The sequence below is a fragment of the Agelaius tricolor genome, unplaced genomic scaffold, assembly GCF_023055355.1.
Source record: "Agelaius tricolor isolate 1412-34295 unplaced genomic scaffold, bAgeTri1.0.p SCAF_16, whole genome shotgun sequence".
Lineage (NCBI taxonomy): Eukaryota > Metazoa > Chordata > Aves > Passeriformes > Icteridae > Agelaius > Agelaius tricolor.
In genome coordinates this window covers 13,005,516-13,025,752 of record NW_027269276.1, presented here as the reverse complement: position 1 = coordinate 13,025,752, position 20,237 = coordinate 13,005,516, and the positions used below count along the sequence as shown (strand labels likewise).

At 39.0% G+C, this 20,237-nt stretch overlaps 2 protein-coding genes across 6 annotated transcripts in view; both read left to right on the top strand.

The window, feature by feature from the left end:
• The first annotated feature begins 2,946 nt into the window (after window positions 1-2,946).
• Window positions 2,947-10,736, top strand: DNAAF4 (dynein axonemal assembly factor 4). The gene is made up of 9 exons (XM_071441575.1): window positions 2,947-3,125; window positions 3,702-3,849; window positions 4,224-4,357; window positions 5,361-5,601; window positions 6,351-6,496; window positions 7,068-7,177; window positions 7,882-8,035; window positions 9,045-9,150; window positions 10,194-10,736. The coding sequence occupies exons 1-9, from the start codon at window positions 3,003-3,005 to the stop codon at window positions 10,301-10,303; spliced, it is 1,272 nt and encodes a 423-aa protein (XP_071297676.1). The 5' UTR covers window positions 2,947-3,002; the 3' UTR covers window positions 10,304-10,736.
• A 1,881-nt stretch (window positions 10,737-12,617) lies between these two features.
• The window catches only part of CCPG1 (cell cycle progression 1), a 21,170-nt gene continuing 13,550 nt past the window's right edge, over window positions 12,618-20,237 (top strand). Inside the window, exons 1-3 of one of the 5 annotated variants that reach the window (XM_071441568.1) lie at window positions 12,639-12,770; window positions 14,345-14,392; window positions 17,034-17,105. In XM_071441568.1, coding sequence (XP_071297669.1) covers window positions 17,046-17,105 — 60 coding nt within the window. In that variant the 5' untranslated portion in view covers window positions 12,639-12,770; window positions 14,345-14,392; window positions 17,034-17,045. Of the gene's footprint in view, window positions 12,771-13,106; window positions 13,252-14,344; window positions 14,393-17,033; window positions 17,106-20,237 lie in introns of those variants that run through there. The other 4 variants (XM_071441569.1, XM_071441567.1, XM_071441571.1 and 1 more) reach the window with 4 other exon arrangements.

The following is a 20,237-nucleotide window of genomic DNA, read 5'->3' as shown; positions in this document are numbered from 1 at the left end:
GGGAAGGAAGGCTCAAGCACCATTTGTCCAAATAGATTTTTTAAATAACTTTCTGCACTTGGAAAGTGATTATACAAAGAATTATTCATTCCAGTTTATAAAATTATTACAAAGCTCTTCCTTTAGTTAAAATGCCAGAACTAACACATACCAAATCACTTCGTCACCAATAATTTTTAAAAGTAACTGATATAGGTCCCAAGCTACATATGCAAAACAGTTTGTTGGAATAAACAGAGTTTCATAAAATGTTTCTGCTTTTTGTTAAAAATATGGAGAGATAAGAGAAATGAGAGAGAATTTAGAAAGGATGTGAGAAAAAAAGGTTAATAATTAAAGGTAAGAAAATGTAAATTATTTTTTTTAAATCTAAATGATTTTTCCCCTATATTAAAACTTCTGAAGCCATTAGAAGTGAAATAACCCCAGAAAAGATATATATATATGTATAGGCAGCTAGAAGGCGCAGAATATTAATAATATTATTAAGGTTTGTCTGGAACATAAATCTGCATCCTTCATGGCACAGGTGATGGGAATTTAGGAATCAGCTTTTCAATGGAAAAATTTCCCTTCTTACACTGCAAACTTTGCACTGCAGACTTTTGACTGATAAAGTTAGTGCCAGCAGAAGAACCACTCTGCATGGGTGTCTCTTGTTTATTTTTCAAGTGTGCCACAGTGAGAGCACAGCAGCTTGTCCAGGTAAGGCTGTGGGGTGGGTGGGACAGAGGTGGTGGTTCTGCACATGCACATCACTTCAAAACCTTTAAGGTTGATCCAAGACCTTGCTGAATCCCTTTTGTGTCCTTTAGCAGCTAAATCTGCTACTTTGACATAAAAACTTGTCAGTGATATTTACTGTTTCTCCTACAAGCCTTGCTTTGCACATCTAGGCTTTAAGTAAATAGACATTTTAGTTGATGTATGGGAGCTCTTTTGTGTAATTTGAGAAGACTGAATATTGGTAACCATAACTGTGTCTTGTAAAGCATGTATGCATAATATAGTTCTTCTAGCAGGAATAAATAATAAGCTGCTTCATTTCAGTATATTCTCTGTGATTAAACTAAAAATGACACCTGGGTGACCAAGGCAGAAGACCTGCACTCAAAACCTTCGACTTTCTGGATGACTACAGCTGGAGTGGTAGGAGATTTTGAGTTACTACATTATAGTCATTCTTGTCACTGTCATATTTTCTGAAAAATCCCTTTGCCAGGATTTCTTCTCCTGGGAAAATGAGAAGCCTCAGAGAAAAAACAATATTATCTCATTTACTTCTCCCTGTTTTGCTGCTTTGGAATGTGGCTGGAGATTGTTTACCAACATGTGCATGTTTGATTGGTTTCATGTGAATTGTTTTTACTTAATGACCAATCACCATCAGCTGTGTCGGACTCTGAGGAGTCAGTCACGAGGTTTTCATCATCATTCTTGTTAAGCCTTCTGTCTGTAGCCTTTCTTTAGTATAGTTTTAGTATAGCATTCTTTTAATATAAGTACATAAAATAATAAATCAGCCTTCTGAGAACATGGAGTCAGATTCCTCATCTCTCACCTCGTCTTGGGGACCCCAGCAAACTCAACACATTCTAGCTGCTGCTGCTATGTACTTTGAATGTTCTTGGAAAGAGGAATTTAATTCAATTTACAGATTCCAGTCCATGCAAGGATTGTTCCAGATGATACTGATGTGGGTGAGTGAGGGTAGAGAATAACCCAGAAGTAATATGAGTTATGATGGATTTCTTGCTGTTATAAAAAAAAAGTTATAAATCTCTTCAATACCTACTTTTATATATAAACAGCACTTAAAAGTAACCTCTACTATTTGAATATTGCTGTGTATTATACGTAATAGAACATAAAAATTAAATCTTCAGTGATACACATTAGAAATACTAACTAATGTGAGCCATGTTAAACTCCATTACTCTTGGTCTCATTTGAAAAGAAAGAGGGAAAACTTGACTTTTTGTTTATGGATTTTACTAATATTTCTAGGTAATTGCGTACTTTTGAGGAACTTAAACATACCTGAATTTTTATCCAGCTGTGTTTGGCTCATCTTTCAGGCTGTTGTCTTCAGAAGCAGTTGCTTTCAATATACTAGACTTTATTTTGGCAGATACAGTGTTACAGTTTGTTTGAGAAACATGGAGTGGTAATGTGCAAATTACCTCCTGAGTTTTTGGCAGAGAGTGCAGCAGACAATATTGCTCAGAAAGAGCATGGGGCTGCCTGTATGACCCAGTTATTTTTAGGGGACATGTGGAAGTTTCAGTGCCAGCATTGCCAGAGGAGGTCAAGGAAGGTGATCCTGCCCTCTACTGAGCCGTGGAGAGGCCACTCTTGGAGTGTTGCAGTTCTTGGCTCCTCAGTACTGGAGACATGGAGATCCTGGAGCAGGTCCTGCACAGAGCTACCAAGTTCTTTCAAGGGTCTGGAGAATCTCTCTTACAAGGACGGGCTGAGGGAGCTGGGCCCGTGTAGCCCCCAGGAAAGGTGGCTGGGAGGGGACCTCAGCAATGTGTAAATGTCTGAAGGGAGGTGCCAGGGCATGGAGCCAGGCTCTTTCTCAGCGGTTCTGAGCAATTCAACAAGAGGCAACAGGCAGAAACTGATGCTCAGGAAGTTCTGCCTGAGCTGAGGGAGAACTTCTCTGTGGGTACAGGCTGCCCAGAGAGCCTGTGGAGCCTTCCTCAGTGGAGATATTCCAGAACTGTCTGGACAATTCTGTGCTATGTGCTCTGGGATGACCCTACTTGAACAGGGAGGCTGGACCAGATGGTTTTCTTTTGATAAAAACTAACGCTTGATAGCTTTTGTCAGCAGTTTGTCTCTTTCTAGAAATGTACGTGGATGACACGAGCTGCGTTCCTTCCCGCTCTGCGGAGCCGCAGCGGTGCCGCGGCCCTCAGGCCCCTGGGGACTACAGCTCCCGGCGTGCGCCGCGGGGCCGGGGCCGGGAGCGGCCCGGAGCTGCTCCGGCCGCGGCGATGCCGGTGTGGCTGCGGGAGCACAGCTGGCGCCAGAGCCTCAGCGCCGTGTACCTCTCGCTGCCCTTGCGCGGCGCCCGGGCCACCGCCGCCAACATCTTCTGCAGCGAGCAGTACCTGAAGGTGGGAGCCGCTCGCCTCACGGGCCTCCTGCCGCGCCCGGCCGCGGGGTGACTCCGGAACCCTGCTCAGAAGCACGCGTGCCGTGCACCATGGCAACTCTTCAGATTCAGAACCCTTTATCTTTTATCATCTCTTTATGGCAGAACCCTTTATCTTTTATCATCTCCCTCTGTCTGCTGCGGGCTGTTAAACGCCCGTCCTGCGGCAGATCATGGCTTTAGCACTGCTCATTCCCTACTAATGCTCTTACCACTCAACAGGTGCCACTGCCTTTACTCTCATACCTGGACTGAATTTATACATTTGCTTATAGTGTGGATAATCCTAAATTTGAAATCCATGGCTTCTGTTGCAGTGCTGAAGAACAGACTTTTAAAATCTTTACCTTGTGACGACCCACCCTTAACGGGAAGGAAGCACCTCTGGGCTTCTACAAACCTCCACAGTGGATATAAAGCAAATTACTTTTGTCAATAGTATCTGTTTCTTGAGGTTTACTGTATGCTTGTGCTCTGCTTTGAATATGTGAGAGTTAATTGAAAACAGTAAATATTAGCACAAATTATGTTTTTGTAGGTAAGCATCCCTCCGTTTTTGTTTGAAGCCGTTTTATATGCTCCTATTGATGACACAAACAGCACAGCAAAGATTGGAAATGGAAACATTTCCTTCACTTTGTATAAAAAAGAACCAGCCATGTGGGATTCCCTAACTCTAGCAAATGGTAAGTTTTCTACTCAGAAAACTAGATTCTGTGTAAGGAAACCATACTGAGACACTTCTGCTAGTAGATATCTGCTCAGTTCAGCCTTGTTCATTATTAAAAATAGAAAGTATGTGAGAACAAAGAATATCTACTAGTTCTAGTGTGTGTGAAATAAAACAATATTTCTTGTGCAACTGTTTTGTGTTTAAAACATTTTGTGTCTAAGTAAATCTTAATTTTTCTCTTTTAGAGATGGGCTTGGTTGACCCTGGTTTGTCGAATTGTAATTGTGTTGTATTTTGCCAAAGTAGCAGAAGAAATCATTTTCATTAACATGTTATATACCAATAGAACATCAGGCCTCAATGACTAAGATAGTTTCTTTTTTTAAGCTGACAAAGAGAAACTACAACATCTGAGAGAGAATGCTGTTCTAAAAGCCCAAGAAAAGGCAAAAGAGGAGACAGAAGCAAAAAAAATTACAAAACAGGAAAACAAAAAATATGCTTTGGAGGCCACAATGAAGGTAGGTTCAGAAGAAGCTCTGCAAGACATTCATGTTAACAGCTACCAACTAATCTGGCAGATGCTTTGTTAAATGTATGTTAAAGAATATGAAAAGTTCCAATTTTTATTGTAGTGGTGGTGAACTTTATTATTATTTCTCTGCATTTAAACCTATTTATTACCAAATATGAAAATGTTACTGACAAAGTGCTTACAAGTTGCCACTTTCTGTGAGTAATACTAATGAAAGCTTTTGGTGACAAGCTCAGATTTATGTCTGTTCAAAGGAGACTACAGTCATGCAGCAAAACTCTAGTCTTTTGTGGCCTTTGCAGGTGTTTAGTCCTTTAGCACTGTGAAAAAATACTGATTTTAAAAATTCTCACTCTTTGTTGTATTTTATATCAGACTTGGTTTTTTTTTTGTCTTTTTTGTGTTTGTGTCTTTGTTATTCTGCTTTTTATGTATATTTTAAGATATGTTAAAATTTGTATGTATATAAAAAGTCTGGTCCCTTCATTTGTGTTCAAAGGATTTTTTTTTGGAGCATGCAATGAAATTTTAAGAGTGCATATGCAATATTGACCAGAAAGAGCTACAGTTAGTGACTTAGTAGAAATGTTGTACCTTTTCTAGATATGTAATAATCTCAAAGAGGAGAAATAAGAAACTGTGTGTTCGCATGTTCGCATCACATATATTTTACATTTTTGTATTTTCCAGAGATCTACATTGGAACATGGCTAGGATTTTCACTGTTTAAAACTTATTTCTGAATGTTTCTGGATTGTACCTTAGGGTTATTAGTAAAATAGTTTAAAGATGAGGCCTCTAAAAGCTGATCAGAAATCTTTACTCTCCCAGGCATTTTCAAGCATCTTAATTAATTCTGCTAGTATGGTCACATTATTGGTTATACTATGCTTGGGATATGGAACTGAGAAAATAATGGTATCTTTAACTTAGTCAAGTCAGTATTATCAGATGTTCTGTATCTCATAGGGTTTTTTTTGTTCAAATAGCTAGAGGAAGCAGAAAGAAAAAGAATTGAAGATCTAAAAGAAAAGGAGCGGCAGAAGGTCACTAAAGAGTTGGAGTTATGGAAAAACCAGCAAAAAGATGGTGATAAATACAAGAGCATACAAGCAAAAGAGGAATTACATCAAGAAAAAGAGCCATTAAAAGAGAAAAAAAAAGAAAAAATTAACAAATCTCAGATTCCTAATGAAGGAAGTTCTAAGACAAGACTCAGATCCACAAGAGGTTGTATAATTGAACTGTACTTTGTAATTCTTTAAAGTGTGGATATAACTTTATTCCCAGATGTTTCTAATTCTTCACTTATCTTTGTCTCCACCATACTGAACCAGTTCTTTTAGCTCATGGTTATTTTAAAATTGTTGTTTTCAGACAGTTTATTGAGCTGAAGCACATGAGTTCTTAGCTCTAGATGAAGTCTTTGGAAATACAAGGGTGGGTTTTGTTCTAAGCTTTAGAAAAGTAAATCAGAGAGCCTTTCTGGCAGTGTAATGCAGACTTCCTGGGGGTGGGGTTTCTGTTGCCCAAAGTTACCCAACTACTGGATTTCATGGAATATTCAATCTCCTTTTGTGCTCTCTGTCCTGTGTCTTGGATCCATGGAGAGCCAATTCAGGGAGCTAAACCAGCAGAAGACATTTAATTGGTGTTTGATTTGATAGGTTAGTTTTAGCTCTTATTGTTGCCCTGTCACAGCATCATACAAGCAACAAAGAGAGAGGTGTAAGAGAAGTTTAAGTTCAATTGTGACAGATGCTGTATAATTCCATTTATTTACTTGCTACATTAGGAAGAAGAAGAAAAATTGTTTGAACGTTCCCTTCAGAAGATCAAGTCTAAGCTTTTCTCAAGCAATTAGAGGTTTAATTCTAGTGTGTCACATTTCTAAGGCAGGTGTACTTTGGACTTTAGTAGAAAACCAGAAAAATCTCTTACTTCATTTTTCATTTCCAGTGCTCTAACTCTTTTCATAGGTGGTGGTTCCTGTAGTATATTTTCACAGGATTTAAAGGAAGAACAGTTACCAGCTCCCCGAGCTGCTGCTACAATTAAAGTCAACTTTACACCACGAGTTTTTCCCACAGCTCTGCGAGAATCTCGTGTTGCAGAGGAGGAGGAGGTAAGGTGGGGAATTAATTATTGTGTATTCAGTCAATACAAAAATAGTGTCTGTGCCAAGGGATGTTACCTGTGCAATTATCCTCATCTTCTAAGGAAGGCAGTCTTATTTAAATTAAGAGATAAAAAAACCAATTTTATACAAAAATTCTTTTCACCCTGTTGTGCGGATTAATAAATAACATGTTCCTTTTTAAATTTTAATTCCTTGAAGTACAAAATTTGAAGTGTTCTGACTCTTATATTTAAGATTCTTTCAGTTCTGTCTCAAAAGAAGCTCACACCTCTTTTGAGCTCGATTCAATGAACACAAAGTAATTTTGAAAGATCAAAACAGACAAGTAAACAAAAAATGTATTAGAGATGTGGTAACCTGACTTCTCATGGTAATAAAATATTTGGGCAAACTTTGAAGTTTTTCATATTGGACACTATCAAATATTTTCCTGTGTCTGAAATACGTGGTCAATAGAATTCTTTTGATAAGTATGAGTGAAAAGATGAAAATAAAATCCTTTTTTGGATTTGAATTTTTGCTTCAGAAACAATACTAGCACATTTTTTATCTACAGTGGCTGCATAAACAAGCAGAAGCTCGAAGAATAATAAATTCCGATTTATCTGAGCTGGAAGATTTAAAGGAAGAGGAGAAGAATCCAGATTGGTTAAAGGACAAAGGAAAGTAAGTTACATTCCAATTGAAAATGTATTAAAAATGAAATAGTTCTATGGTGTTTGTCTACTGTTCAGTTTTGGTATATTTTATTGATTCTAGACAGAGTTGGTGAATGTCTAGAGTAGTCACAGTAGTCGTACTAGAGATTTTATTGACAGCTTAAGGGGTTAGAATCTGATAGAATGAGATGCAATTGTTGAAGCTCATGATGAACAAAATCATTATAAACACATTATGTATATCCTTCTTTGAAGAAAGTTGAGGCAGTGCACTATTATACCTAAGTGAATTTAATTTCATTTGTACTTTTTTAGTGAGATGTTAAACATCTATGTAAAATAAACCAGGGACTTTATACAAATACTGGTTTATTTATATAGGTGTGTTATACAGAAAGCTTTGATTAGGCAATCATAATCAGATATACAAAGCTTTCAAAATGAGTCCTGTGTTTACATAAATGTGTCCACTCTTAGAATCCTTCATTGCTTGTAAGCAGTGACTATTTTTGTTGTGTATCTCTAAGCTATATTGTCAGCAGCAAGGTGCACTGAACTTCAGCTTTGTTCTCAGAAAAGACTATAAAGGGACATTTCAAAGGAGAAGATGCTAAAACCTAAAATTTTTGAAAATGAGTTAACAATAACTAGGTGTTTATTTTTTATTTATCCCCTTCTTTAAACTGCATGTTTCATTTTTTTAACGCTTAGCAAAATGTTTGCAATGGGAGACTACCTTGGGGCTGTAAACGCCTATAACCTTGCAGTGAGGCTGAACAACAAACTCCCCCTGCTGTACCTGAACCGTGCTGCTTGCCACCTTAAACTGAGAAATTTGCACAAAGCTATTGAAGATTCCTCCAAGGTATAAAAATCCAGGAGCTCAGGCTCTTTTGCATTAATGTGATTTGTTACTGTGATGGTTCTGTTTTAAGCAGATCTGTAAATACATGTTAGTGCAATTCAAAGTTTTAGAATTAAAAATTGATATAATAAAGCCATGGTGAAATATTAAAATTTGATACTGATGAATGAACTTTCAGAAATTTAAAACAAAACAACAATAAAATAAACCCTAAACCAGGCTTCCACACATTTGTGACAAATGGCATATATTGGCCAGTATGTTTCATTACAGATAAAAATACTGTAGCAATATGTACACTTGAAAAAGCCCACGACTTGGAGCAGAGGAAAACAAAACCAAAGTAAACTCATATAGTTTCTATTATGTTGTGATGTGCTTCATTTGGTTGGAAAGAAAAAAAAATGGTGGTGATGAGCAGGATACCTTAAAAAACTTCTAACAAACCAAACATTTTTAAACAAGGGCTGTATTGTCCTGATGTTTTAGCAGCTGTTATTTGTGCCACAAGAGGAATGATCTCAAATGGCACCTGAATAATGTGGGAAAATTTTCCAAGAATTATTATTTTTTGAACTAATAAGTACTTGAGTCTTGAAACTTGGGGGTTTTTGGTCTTGCTTTTTCTAGTAACTGCTACTAAAACACATGTGCTTTTATAGTGCTACTTTTTTTCTTTTTCTTTTGATAGTATGATAGGCTATATGATGTATGAAAACAGAACACATTATTTAACTGCAATAAACATTTAACATGGCATTTGTCAGTTTTTGGCCATGGTAATGTAACTGTAGGTGGCAAACTGGGGGTGATGGACACAAATCTTAATGACTAGAGTCACAAGCCATTTATATTAAATTTGAATAGCTATTTTCTATTTCTGTTTGAATAGTTCCTATGTTACTGTACAATAATAGTAATTAGGTGAGAGAAGTGTTCATAAATTAAAAAAAACCCCAAATGATGGAAAACCTACTTATAACTACTGTGGGTGTTGTCATTTGTGAAGGCTCTGGAGCTGTTGACACCACCTGTTCCTGACAATGAGAACGCTCGATTGAAAGCCCACGTGAGACGTGGAACAGCGTTTTGTCAGCTGGAATTGTACCCTGAAGGTGAGGCCTTGGCTTTATGGAAACATGCACAGGAATTTATAGTGACATGCAAGTAACTCTGTTTAGCTCACACCTTCATGTTTTGAGAAGTGATTTGAAGGAGGTCTGTATAATCTATGTCTATTTGTTATGAACCTTTATACCACATTCTTTAATTTTTTTAAAATTTACTGGATACTTAAAAAATCTTTCCAAGTTTGAGTAAATGGATTGCGTTCCTAATTTAAGGAGTTTTTCCATTGATGATATTAAAATAACCTGAAATATTTCTAAAATACTTGTGAAGTGCTTAGTAACATCTTTGTAAAATGAGGTAGGAAGCCCATATTAATGAGTGAAATGATTCATCAAGTACATGTGATTTGTGTGAAAATAACTGAATTTACAGTGTCCCTATTCAGTTCCTCAAGAGTATCAGATCAGTTTTGTAAAGCAGTTTTACAAGTGAAAGCTGATAATAGAAATTGAAGAATATTCAAAATGTCAATGTTGAAGTACTAAGCTTTGGCCATTGTTTACCTTTTTCTGCAGGCCTCACTTGATTATTCCCTTACAGCTTCATTTGCACTTTGAAACCTTATAAAAAAGACTAATGTGGGCAAGATTTTACTTTCTGTACTCAGGATTTGGTTTTTTCCCCACAAGCTCTAGTTTTCACAGTTCATGTCTTTTTTGTTCATATTTTCACAAAGGATCATTTCCTCTCTTCTGCAGAACACTTTAGAACAGTCCCTTCATGCACACACACATATATAGGTGTGTATGTACATGAATGAAGAGGCTCTATTTTCATGTTTCAAAACCTGAAAATATTTATGTGGTAGAGTGTTTCCACTAAAATTATTTTGTAAAATAAGATAAACAAAATATAAGTTTATTTACTGATGGAAGCTAAACTAATGTCATTCTGATGCCATCTTACTTAAGGACAAACCTCAAGATCAATACTTTATGCATATGACTGGGGAGTAGTTATTTCCAGTTAGTTGCTAAAGAGGATGCTCTTGCATTATTGATTGATATTGTTAATGTGTCTATATTAGGCCTCCAGGATTATGAAGCAGCTCTCAAGATTGATCCTAAAAATAAAATTATAGAAAAAGATGCTGAGAAGATTCGACAACTAATTCAAGGAACAATGCAAAGTTCTTAATTAAAAAAAGTATAAAAAAGAAACTTTGATGCCTTTGAGGACATCAGAAGGAATCTTATTTCTCTTCAGTGTGTGTTACCTAGACATTTTTCTGCTTCACCTGGAACACTTACAAATTTGGTAAAAGATTGGATATATTATTTGAAACGATAGTATTTTAAACATGATTGGATACATTTTATATAATTTTGATACAAAGTTGTTGTAATTTTGCTTTTTGTCATCATTCTGTATTACTCTGACAATTTGAAACCCTGGACTTGAAGTGGTTCCTTTTTGTTAAGTGTTCTTTCCAGACTGGGGCCATTTCAACTACACTCCTTTCACTTAGCAGTTTTAGCAGACTTCTGAATTTTCTGCATCAGTCTCTTTCCTGAATACCATTTTTGACTGATTTCTGTCTCTATAATAAAGTATTTATCATGCAGATATATATTATTGTGTGCGAATTTTACAGTGTTGTATCAGGGAGAAGGTGGCAGGTATTGTTCCCAGCTGTTTTACTTAGAGCCTTGAGAGGAGTGCTGAGGTGAGTCAGAAGTATCTGGTAGGAAAGCTGCTGCCTCTGCTTTCCTACAGAAAACTGCTGCATTGCACTGCAAGGGGCCAAAACCACTTTCAGAACAGCTGGAAGGAGGGCAGTGCAGCAGTTTGAGTGCCTCTATTGACTGTAATGCTATACTTACAGATATTGCTGTTTGAGCTACACTTACAGATATTGCTGTTTTCTTTTTATAATTACTGAGGGGAAGTGAGGGCTAAGGAGCAGAGACAGGAGAACAACAGGAGAAAGATCAACTTAGTCAGCCCTTCAGCTAACAGGGCAAAGCATTTCAAATTTGTCAACTGTTTTTGGTCAGAGCAAACATTGCTCAAGATGTGTATTGAAATACATGCATGGTGGAGAGTGAGGAACTTAACATTTTGACCTTATTTAGTAAACTGTGGACAGTGGTAATTTGACTCATAATGACTATGGAAGATAGTAATATTTGAGATTGATGTAAATTTCTGCATTAGTGATAATCTTGAGCATAGAAAATATCTTAATATGTGTGGCAGAAATAGTTAGTATGGATAATAAAATATGAATGGGAGTAAGAATAGAGTGAGACTGTGGGTAATATAATTTAGTTCGGACCTTTTTTTCTAAGATACAGGAATATGAAAAATAGAGCCCTGGAGAAATTTACAAGTGATTGTGCTTCCTCACTCATGTTCACATGCCAGTATTTTTAATATTTTTATTTTTTTCCCCAGTAGGGTGTGAGTTATCATATGACAAATACTTTTTCATCTGTTTATGGAAACTGCTGTAGTGCTGTATTGATGAGCCTGCCACAAAACTTCTCTGAGTGAGGTACCTCCCTTAGTGCTGCTGAGCAAGCCAGTTACAACCTGCTGCTTCTCAGAGGGGCAGTGAAAGCTTTTTCTTTGTCTCTCAGTCATGTAAGACATGAAGCTGACACTGAACTTGCTGTCGTAGATAAGCAAGATTAAGATTAATATCTTGATTAAGATTAATGTCTTGATTAAGGCATCGCCTTTATTAATGAGGCCTGCTGTTGTCAATCTCCCATTTATTTTTTCTTCCAGGATCAGAGCACTGTTGGGGTCTAAACCTCTGGGATTTTGGATGATCTGCTCTGTTTGTACAGTGCCTGTTGATGAGATGTGCTCTAGGAACATGGGTGGGAGTTAAGAGCTGCCTTATCACCAGTCTGAGTGGCTCTTGGGACCAGTATCTCCTGAAGCAGCAGGGCCTGTGCTTCGAGGAATCTTTCCAAATTAGTTAACTCCCAGTCACCAGAGTTATTCTACCTGAGGCTAGAAGAATCAAAGATTTGTTGTCCATATACAGCACCTTTGGGGTTTGGTGGTTTTTTTTTTGGTTGTTTTTTTTTTTTTTTTTCTGTTTTTTCGTTTTTTTTTTCCGGGGGTGGGGGGAGTGGCATGTTCTGGGGTGTTAGTTTGCTTGGTTTTTTGAGGGGCGAGGGTGTGGGTGGTTGTTTGTTTTTTCCTTTCCCCTCAGTACGAGCGTTCCTGGCATGTAGCGGAGCCCGTCTCCTCAGAGCTGGCTGTCCCTGAGCCCGGCTCTCCCGTGATCCCCCCGGCACAACGCTCCCCGCGCTGAAGGGGCCTCCGAGCAGCCCCGGCCCGGCACAAACGGCGCCGGGGCCGCGGGGCCCGCGCTCGGCGGCGCGGCGTTGCCATGGCGGTGCCCGGGTCGGGCCGCGGGGCGGGCCGGGCGCTGCGGTGCCGCTCTGGGCGCTGCGGTGCCCGGGCCGCTCTGGGCGCTGCGGCCGCCGGGCCGCGGCGGGGCGCGGACTACGCTCGCCAGGGTGCTGCGGGCGCCGCCCCGCGCGCAGGCGCCGGCCCGGGCGGGCCGGGTTGTTTGTGACGGCGTCACCGGCGGCTGCGGCCGCGGCCCCTCGTCCGTGCCGGGCCCCGCGAGGGCCGCTCTCAGGTAGGCGGCGGGACCGGCCCGCGGGGGCGGCCGCCCTGCCCCGGCCCGGCCGCGTGGAGCTCCGTGGGGCGCGGCGGCTGCCGCGGGGAGGGGCCGCCCGGAGCGGGGCAGAGTCCGGGGCGCCGGGGCCGGGCGGCCGTTCCTGCTGCGGGGAGCGGGTGAGCGGGGCCGCGCGGGGCCGCGGCGCTGCTCGGGGGGCGAGCGGGCTCCGGGCAGCGGTCACCGCCGTGCCGGCCCCGGCTCCGGGCGCTGGCGTTTGCCAACTTCCTTCTCTGCCATCGTCTGCCGCTGCCTCGGCGGCTGATGCAAGGTGCTCTGTTTCATAAACACTGTGCTTTAACTGCGCTGGCGCCGAGCCGCGCTCCGCTTCAGGTGCGCTCCAGGAACACCTGCGCCGTACTGGCGGTAGAGACTGAGCCGGGAATGCCCAGCCTTGCGGGAGTCTGGCTCTCCTTCATAACAAGGAAATATTCTATATTCGGTATGGGTTGCTAAATATATTCTAAGAGAAGAATGTTACTTATGGGAAGAAATTACCACTTAGTAGAAATAATGAACTTCCATGAGAACCCTGAAGTTTAATAGCACTGAACCTGTTTTTATTTCTGTTGTGCAACAAAGAATCGACTGTAGAAGAGAACTGAGAGTTTTTACTTGGAATGACAGCACGGCAAACTCTGTAGAACACATTCGTATTCCTCTTGGTGCCCATTACTCATCTTTGCCAATGCTTATTGAAGGTTATTTTTTAGTCTAGGAAATCCTTTTTTTAGATGATTGAGCTTAAGGGTTTATTTAGACTGGAGTGGTCCTGTTTAAGGCTGGTATTTATTTTGCTTTACGGTAAATAAATAGGATGTGGTATCTCAGATTAATTTTTATATACATATCTGGGATAACTTGGTATTGTGTTATCAACAATGCATATGGTTGTAAGTTTTTCTGCCTTATACTTCTGGTTTATATTTCACTAAGGATAGGAAAATAGTTAATGCTTCTGAGTTCCTGCCCCCATTCCCCAAATACATACAAATTGCACTCTGAGCATAATGGATATTTAATTTGTCCAGACAGAAATTAAGAAGGTGATGCCAAAAGTGGCAATGAAGATACATAGTGAACATACAAAACCAGGGCACCACGGGATTGGCTTTGGTTGGGTTTTTTCCGCAGTCTTTCCTTCTGGCTTGGCCTGGCATACAAGAGACCTGTACCACCCTAGTGTATCCTCCAGTTATCCCTGGTGTCCTGGACTAGTACCCATTAGTGTCATCTTGATTCACTGGGAAGTTTGAAGGCTTTATGTCTTTTTAATTCCTGCTCAAAGCTATTTTTTTAAAAGTTGCTTTCAGGAAGACAGTGGTAGCATTTCCAGCCCCTTTAGGCTGGCTGGAGAAGCATATTGGTTCTTAGTGGGTCTTTGTTATTTGCTGGAGAATCAAACTGGAGAAGATTTTGTGAGTGGGCCAATTTAGCCATTGTGTTCAAATTAGTCTTCTGTTTTTCAGTGTACTTAAGGGATTGAATTTGACCTTGGATTGAGTTATCATGTGCATTTTATTAATCTGTTACAGAAATAAGCTGTTTAGCTGATGATTGAAGTTTAGGAACACTGTACCAAGGTAATTTTTTTATTAAAGCTTGTAGGTCTTTTTGATCTTTTAGATCTGAGTAATAAAGTGTTTTAATTTTGGTAACCGTATGTATGTTTGCTGAATATACCTGTAGGAAAGCTTTTACCCTAGAGATGCTCTTCAGTCTGATACCAAGCTATCTATCTATTATAATTTGGCTAAATTTAGCAGTTCTAACCATAAACCTTAGTGTTCTTCTGCTTATTCTTTTTTCAAAATTCCATTATTTTTCTTAATATTAAAGTATTTAATATTTAAAATATTAATTAAAATACTAATATAAAAAATTTCTGTTTTGGTGGCTTGTCACCTGTGTGCAGGCAAACACACACTATTAGTGTAGTGTTCTGGTTGAATACAAATAAATAACTTCTAATTCAGGGCCATTTATCAAGACAAGCGAGCAATAGGAAATGATGATTGTTTGCTTATTTCTCTGTTTGTTTATTTAATATATTTTGGTGATGTTGGTACCCAGGGAGGTCCTGAAACTTTTGTTTGGGATGGGAAGACAGGTGTTTATGTGGAGCCCAAAGCCATGGTTGCATGTTGAGAAGAGAAGATAGCTTTGTGTTTCTGCAGTTACCTGTCAGTGTGTTTTTGGCAGGACAGGGAGAGCAGGATGGTGTCTCTGTTGTGTTCACCAGGCCCAGGGTGAAATGCTGGGTTAGCTGGAGGAAGAGAGATGTTGCAATGTCCAGCACAGAGTCTGCTGTGACAATTTGGGATTTCAAAATCTGTAGATGCACTGGTATCAAACTGTCCTGGTGCCCTGAGGTTGTCTTTTAAGAATTCAGATTTTGCAAGGCAGCCAGTGATACTTCTGCCAGGTGATGAGTTCTGGTGCTGGGAGTTCCCTTCCTGTGAAAGGAATGCTGCTGCTGCTGGACGCCCAGTCAAATTTAGAGTAATTAATGACAGCAAGCAGATGTCGTTGTCACATGTCACATGTCAACTCCAGAACTTAGTCTTTGCCATTTGGGCATTTGTTATTTTGATGATTGAAGAAGTATGATTTAAAAGTAAATCACAATTAAAAAAAAATAAAATTATCCTTTTATGCAGTGTGATTTAAAAAAAACCCAAACAACTCAAACCAAAATAGATTTCTTCCCACCCCCTCCCAACCTGACATACCCTGGTTGAGATTCCAGGAAAAGCACTAATGGAGGAAGAAAAATATCTACAGGAAAATGACAACCATATTCAAAGTAGGGCTTTATAAAAAACCAGAAATTCAGTTTCTCTCTAAGTTTCATACCTAAGTTAATTGTTAGTAATATTTTTGCTTAAACTGTTGTTGTGATTGTCACCATTACCTTTTTTTTTTTACAGAGGAACTGTAAATATATTAGTAGAAGTTGATGAGAAAATAGTTTTATCTTAGAAAAACACGCAGTAACTACCATAATGCAGAGATATGAGACACATGTTTACTGTGTTTTGAGAGAAACCTAAATGGAATTGGAGGTTTTATATTTTGTTGTGCCAATTTCTAGCCACACTGGTGTACTTAGATGTTCTCATTCCAAGTTTTATGTATAATCTCTGTGTTGAGAAACCAGGAGTGAAGACAGGGTTGATAATAAAGTAGAGAGCAAATAAATTTAAACACATAGATGCTTTCCTCTGTGTTCTTACTGGAATTAACTCAGAGTGGGAAATAAAGCAGGTGTCTGAAATTCTGTGAACAAAGCTTTATTGAACCTTGACTTCATTGGCTGCTTTTATTATGTTGATGCATAATATAACAGGCAATCGATTGGAAATTGTTCAATTTTGGGAATATTTTTCCCACCAAGATGAGTCCATAGTAAATTTTATATAACAATTCAATATATTTTTTTTCAAGGAACAAAAACTGTTTTCAACTTCTTTTTAAAGCCTTTTTGCTAATTAAGGACTTGAAAAAGTGATTGAATATGATGTTAATGAATACTCTGTATTCCTGGTAAATTCCTGTTAAAAAGGAGAAAAGATATACAGGCAGCTGCAGCTGGACAGTTCTCTTCTGAAAGTGGCTACCAGTCATCTGGTAATATTATTAAAAAAAATAAATTGTACTTTGGGTTATTTTTATTTTGTTTTTGTAGTTGCCAGGTACTCTTAATTTTCCTCAGAATCAGTGTGAAGGAGTGAAAGAAACAGGAAACATTGATTTTGCCCAGTAGCTGAAGAAAATTAGTTCCAAAAAATCCTAATGTGTTTCTTCTCAAAAAAAACCTCACACTGTTTTTCTTGAATAAACTGTAGTTTCTGTGCTTGTAACAAAGCAGAAATGATTTTGTGTCTTAAAACTTGTCTATAGCATCATTGTTTAATTATTAATTTATTGACTAGCTTTGTGTGTGTGTTTCTAGTCTAAGGCTTTTTGGTTGGCTGAAATAAGTATGTGCCTAGCAAAACTATATTTGCTCCAAGTATAAAGAAGATAATAGGAAATAAGTACAAAAGAATATATTTTCTTTCTCAACTTTTTTATTTTTTTTCCTCAATTCCAGAATAACAATTTGTGTGTTGGTATATTCTTCTGTAACATCATGATTGCCATTCTTATGTTTATTTATTTTTCAATAGAGCAGTGAAATTGTGTGTTTTGCATATTAAAAGAGTTTACTTTTACCTGCAGTGTGCTTTGAAAATGTCTGAAAATTCCAGTGACAGTGATTCGTCTTGCGGCTGGACTGTCATCAATCACGAGGTACCCAGTTTCACATTGGTACAGTTCTGTCATTTCAGGCTATCTGTAAGCAGTAAAATACTATTTCAGCTTAATAATTCTTGCTTTGTGTGGATATTGCCTACCAACAGAGAATATAGAAGAGCAATTTAGAAGTAAATAATGAAACTACTATTTAAAAAATGTATTCTTTTACTATAGTTGATACAAAGTTTCATATTTAAAATAATTTCTTTTTCTGCAAAGGTTTTACTTTGAAGAGCTGGTAGAATTTTAGTGGCATGCATTCTTCTGTTCCACCCTGCCTGAAAACATTAGCATGCTATGTAACTTGTCTGTTGTTGCTAATATATTTCTTGTCCTCTTGATACATCTGTACCCTCACCGAAACAAAGAAATTTGGGAATACTGGGCAGGAAAATATCTTGTGCAGAAGGGAATGATTCCATGGTTTCCCCAAGTTTTTTCTACCACTAAGGTATCTGATCCTAGTTTTGGCAGTGGCTGTTCAGGGACAGCCCTCTGTCCTTACAGAAAATTGGAATAGGGACAAGTGTATATTCCAGCACTGGCTTGGGACAGGTGTCTGGATCTGCTGTTGGTCTCAAAGTTTGCATTGTGTGGATGAAATCAGTGCTGTCAGTGGAGTCTGGGGAGCAGGAGTCTATGGCAAGGTCAGCCCTTAGGTTTGGTCAAATGACTGCCCTGACTGTGCTGGCTGACACGGGGCCTTCAGCACCTGCTCAGGTACAGCAGACACCTGAGAATAGATAAGAAGAGTGTTTTATGTTCTCTTCCCACTGTGGACAAGGCAGGCCTGGTTGCTCAGAACCTCTGAGAAGCCTTTCCTGGTAGTGTGGGTATCCAGTATCCTTTCCTCCTTTAGTCCTGAGGATTTCTGTATCTCTGCAGATCATGGCTGATGTGTGAGTGTAGGATGGGTGGGTTGGTTTCCTTGTTTGGTTTGGTTCTTATGTATTTAGCATAAACTGAGGAGGCCATTGAGCCAGAATCCTCAGGACAGATGGGTTGACAGTTTTGCTGGAATGACACTTAGTATTGCCTGCATCTACTTGTTGCCTGCCCCAGAAAAGAATTCAAGGACCAGTACTTGAGCTGTTTCATTCAGAGGAGGAAAGCAGGAAAAAATGACTGAAAATCATGCATAGTGTTCATCTGTTCTTCATTGCACACTCCCCTGTTTTGCAGATTATAATGAAAATGGGAAATTTGGAACCAAGCTACTACAAACCTGTGATTGCACTCATGTTTTGACAGTTCCTTGTCACAAGTGATACAGTTTGAAGTTTATAAATATTGGGCCATGCTTTCATTTCTGTTGGCAGCAAAGTGGTATTTAAGAGATGGTTAAAACTTCTTTTCCTTGTTTTGGGCTGGATGACAGGTTGGGAATCTTGTCACCAAAAGAAACAGAAACTCATCCCTCAAGTCCAAGTGGGCTACAGTAGTTTAACAGGCTGCTGGACTCACAGAGTTCAGATAAAAGTAAAAGGATTTGGAGGTTGAGTTCAGCTATTGAGTTACTCCGCTGTGAAGTGCAGACTTTATTTTCATTCTTGGGATGGTTATTTTACACTGTAACTGCAAATGAATTATGCTGTCTAAATAAGTTAACATAACACAAGATTGTAGGATGGCTGGGATTTGTCTAGTCAAAGCAGAACAGATTTCTGTGACATGGAGATTTTGTGTTCCCAGTTATTCATCCCTGATTCGGTGAAATAAAAATGAGGCAACACTGGTGTTTGAGAGCTGCCATTATTAGCATTTTTCCTGGTAGGAGAGCTTTGAATCTGAGCATAAAGAAAGCAGAATGGATGGGATACCCTTCACACAGCTGTTACCCATGGAGGGGGATGTGGACTTCTGTACACGGCAGTGAATTGATCTGGATATTTAGGGCAGGGGTAGAACTGTGGGTTAGACAAATTTGGAGTACTGAAGTATGATTTTCTCACATGCTGTTGTGACCTGTATTGGTGATGACACAGTGGAATCTGTTTGTGGACACGTTTTGCAGTGGCTTGAGGGGCAGGAAGTGGCTGTTGTCCAGGCTGTGGCTGCAGGGAGCTGGCAGCTGTGGGTGCTGCACTGAGTGTGGGCTTTGGACAGAGTCAGAGTGCTCTGCATTGCTGGGTTGCTCCTGAGAAAGCACTTGCTAATTTTGTGTAGGAGGGTAGGGAGGTGACAATATCTTTTCTTGACCTCTTTGCTATTGCTGAGATGGAAGGTCCAGCATCAGATGAAGTGGATCAGAGAGTTCATGCATTCCCACCTGTGTGTTTTACCACGTACTCAGCTAGCCCATTATCTTGGGTTTTTAGCTAAAATTGTAATCTGTCTTAAGCAATACTCCTGATGTTTTTCTTCTTGTGGAGCCTGGGCAAACTGAAATGTTGTTGTTCTTCTTCACAAGTTAAGAAATGAGAGTAGTTGTTCTATCACACCAGAGAAAATTGTCACATAATAAACCTGTATATCTGTCTGTAAAACCCAACCAACCCAAAACCCCCAAATAACTTTGTATTTTCTTTCCTGGGATTTCACTCAGGTTATAATAAATTACTTGTAAATGAGAGGTGAATTTCTGCAAAACACATCAAATCAAAGTTGTGATATTTACGTAGTCAGAAGGAAAAAAGATACAATGTGTTTAAAAAAAGAAAAAAGATACACAGTGTTTAACAGTTTACCAAAGGAGTTAATTTTTGAAGCCTTTTCAAAAGAAACATAACTTTGTAACATGATTATAGAATGTATCTTATGCAGTTCTTTTTGAGGTATCTAGTCTTCCTGAAGTACAGTCTCCCTAAAAACAAAAGCATACATGTTTGCCTGAGTCCTGAAATGAGACATCCAGGGAAACTGATCTGGAAGTATTGCTGCTACTGTAATTTCACACCTGCTGTTGCAAAAATAACTATCTCTGTTTACAAAAACAGCTCAACTTATTTATGGATCAGAGTGACTTAGGATTTTTTCAGTTATGTTTCTAGTTTGCTAGTAGCCTTACTGGTGTCTCATCAGTATTTTTAAACCAAAATTACAATATAAAGATTAAATATTTGGAATTGTCAAGCATAGTGCTTGACTTTAGTACCCTGCAATCTCCTGATGTTGTTTATTTGCAGT

Bases quoted from the DNA above. Each gene is read 5' to 3' on its own strand.
- DNAAF4 (XM_071441575.1), top strand. From the start codon at position 3,003: ATGCCGGTGTGGCTGCGGGAGCACAGCTGGCGCCAGAGCCTCAGCGCC. The intron at 5,602-6,350 runs GTTGTATAATTG...CTCTTTTCATAG, and splicing joins AAGACTCAGATCCACAAGAG to GTGGTGGTTCCTGTAGTATA. The intron at 6,497-7,067 runs GTAAGGTGGGGA...TTTTATCTACAG, and splicing joins GTGTTGCAGAGGAGGAGGAG to TGGCTGCATAAACAAGCAGA.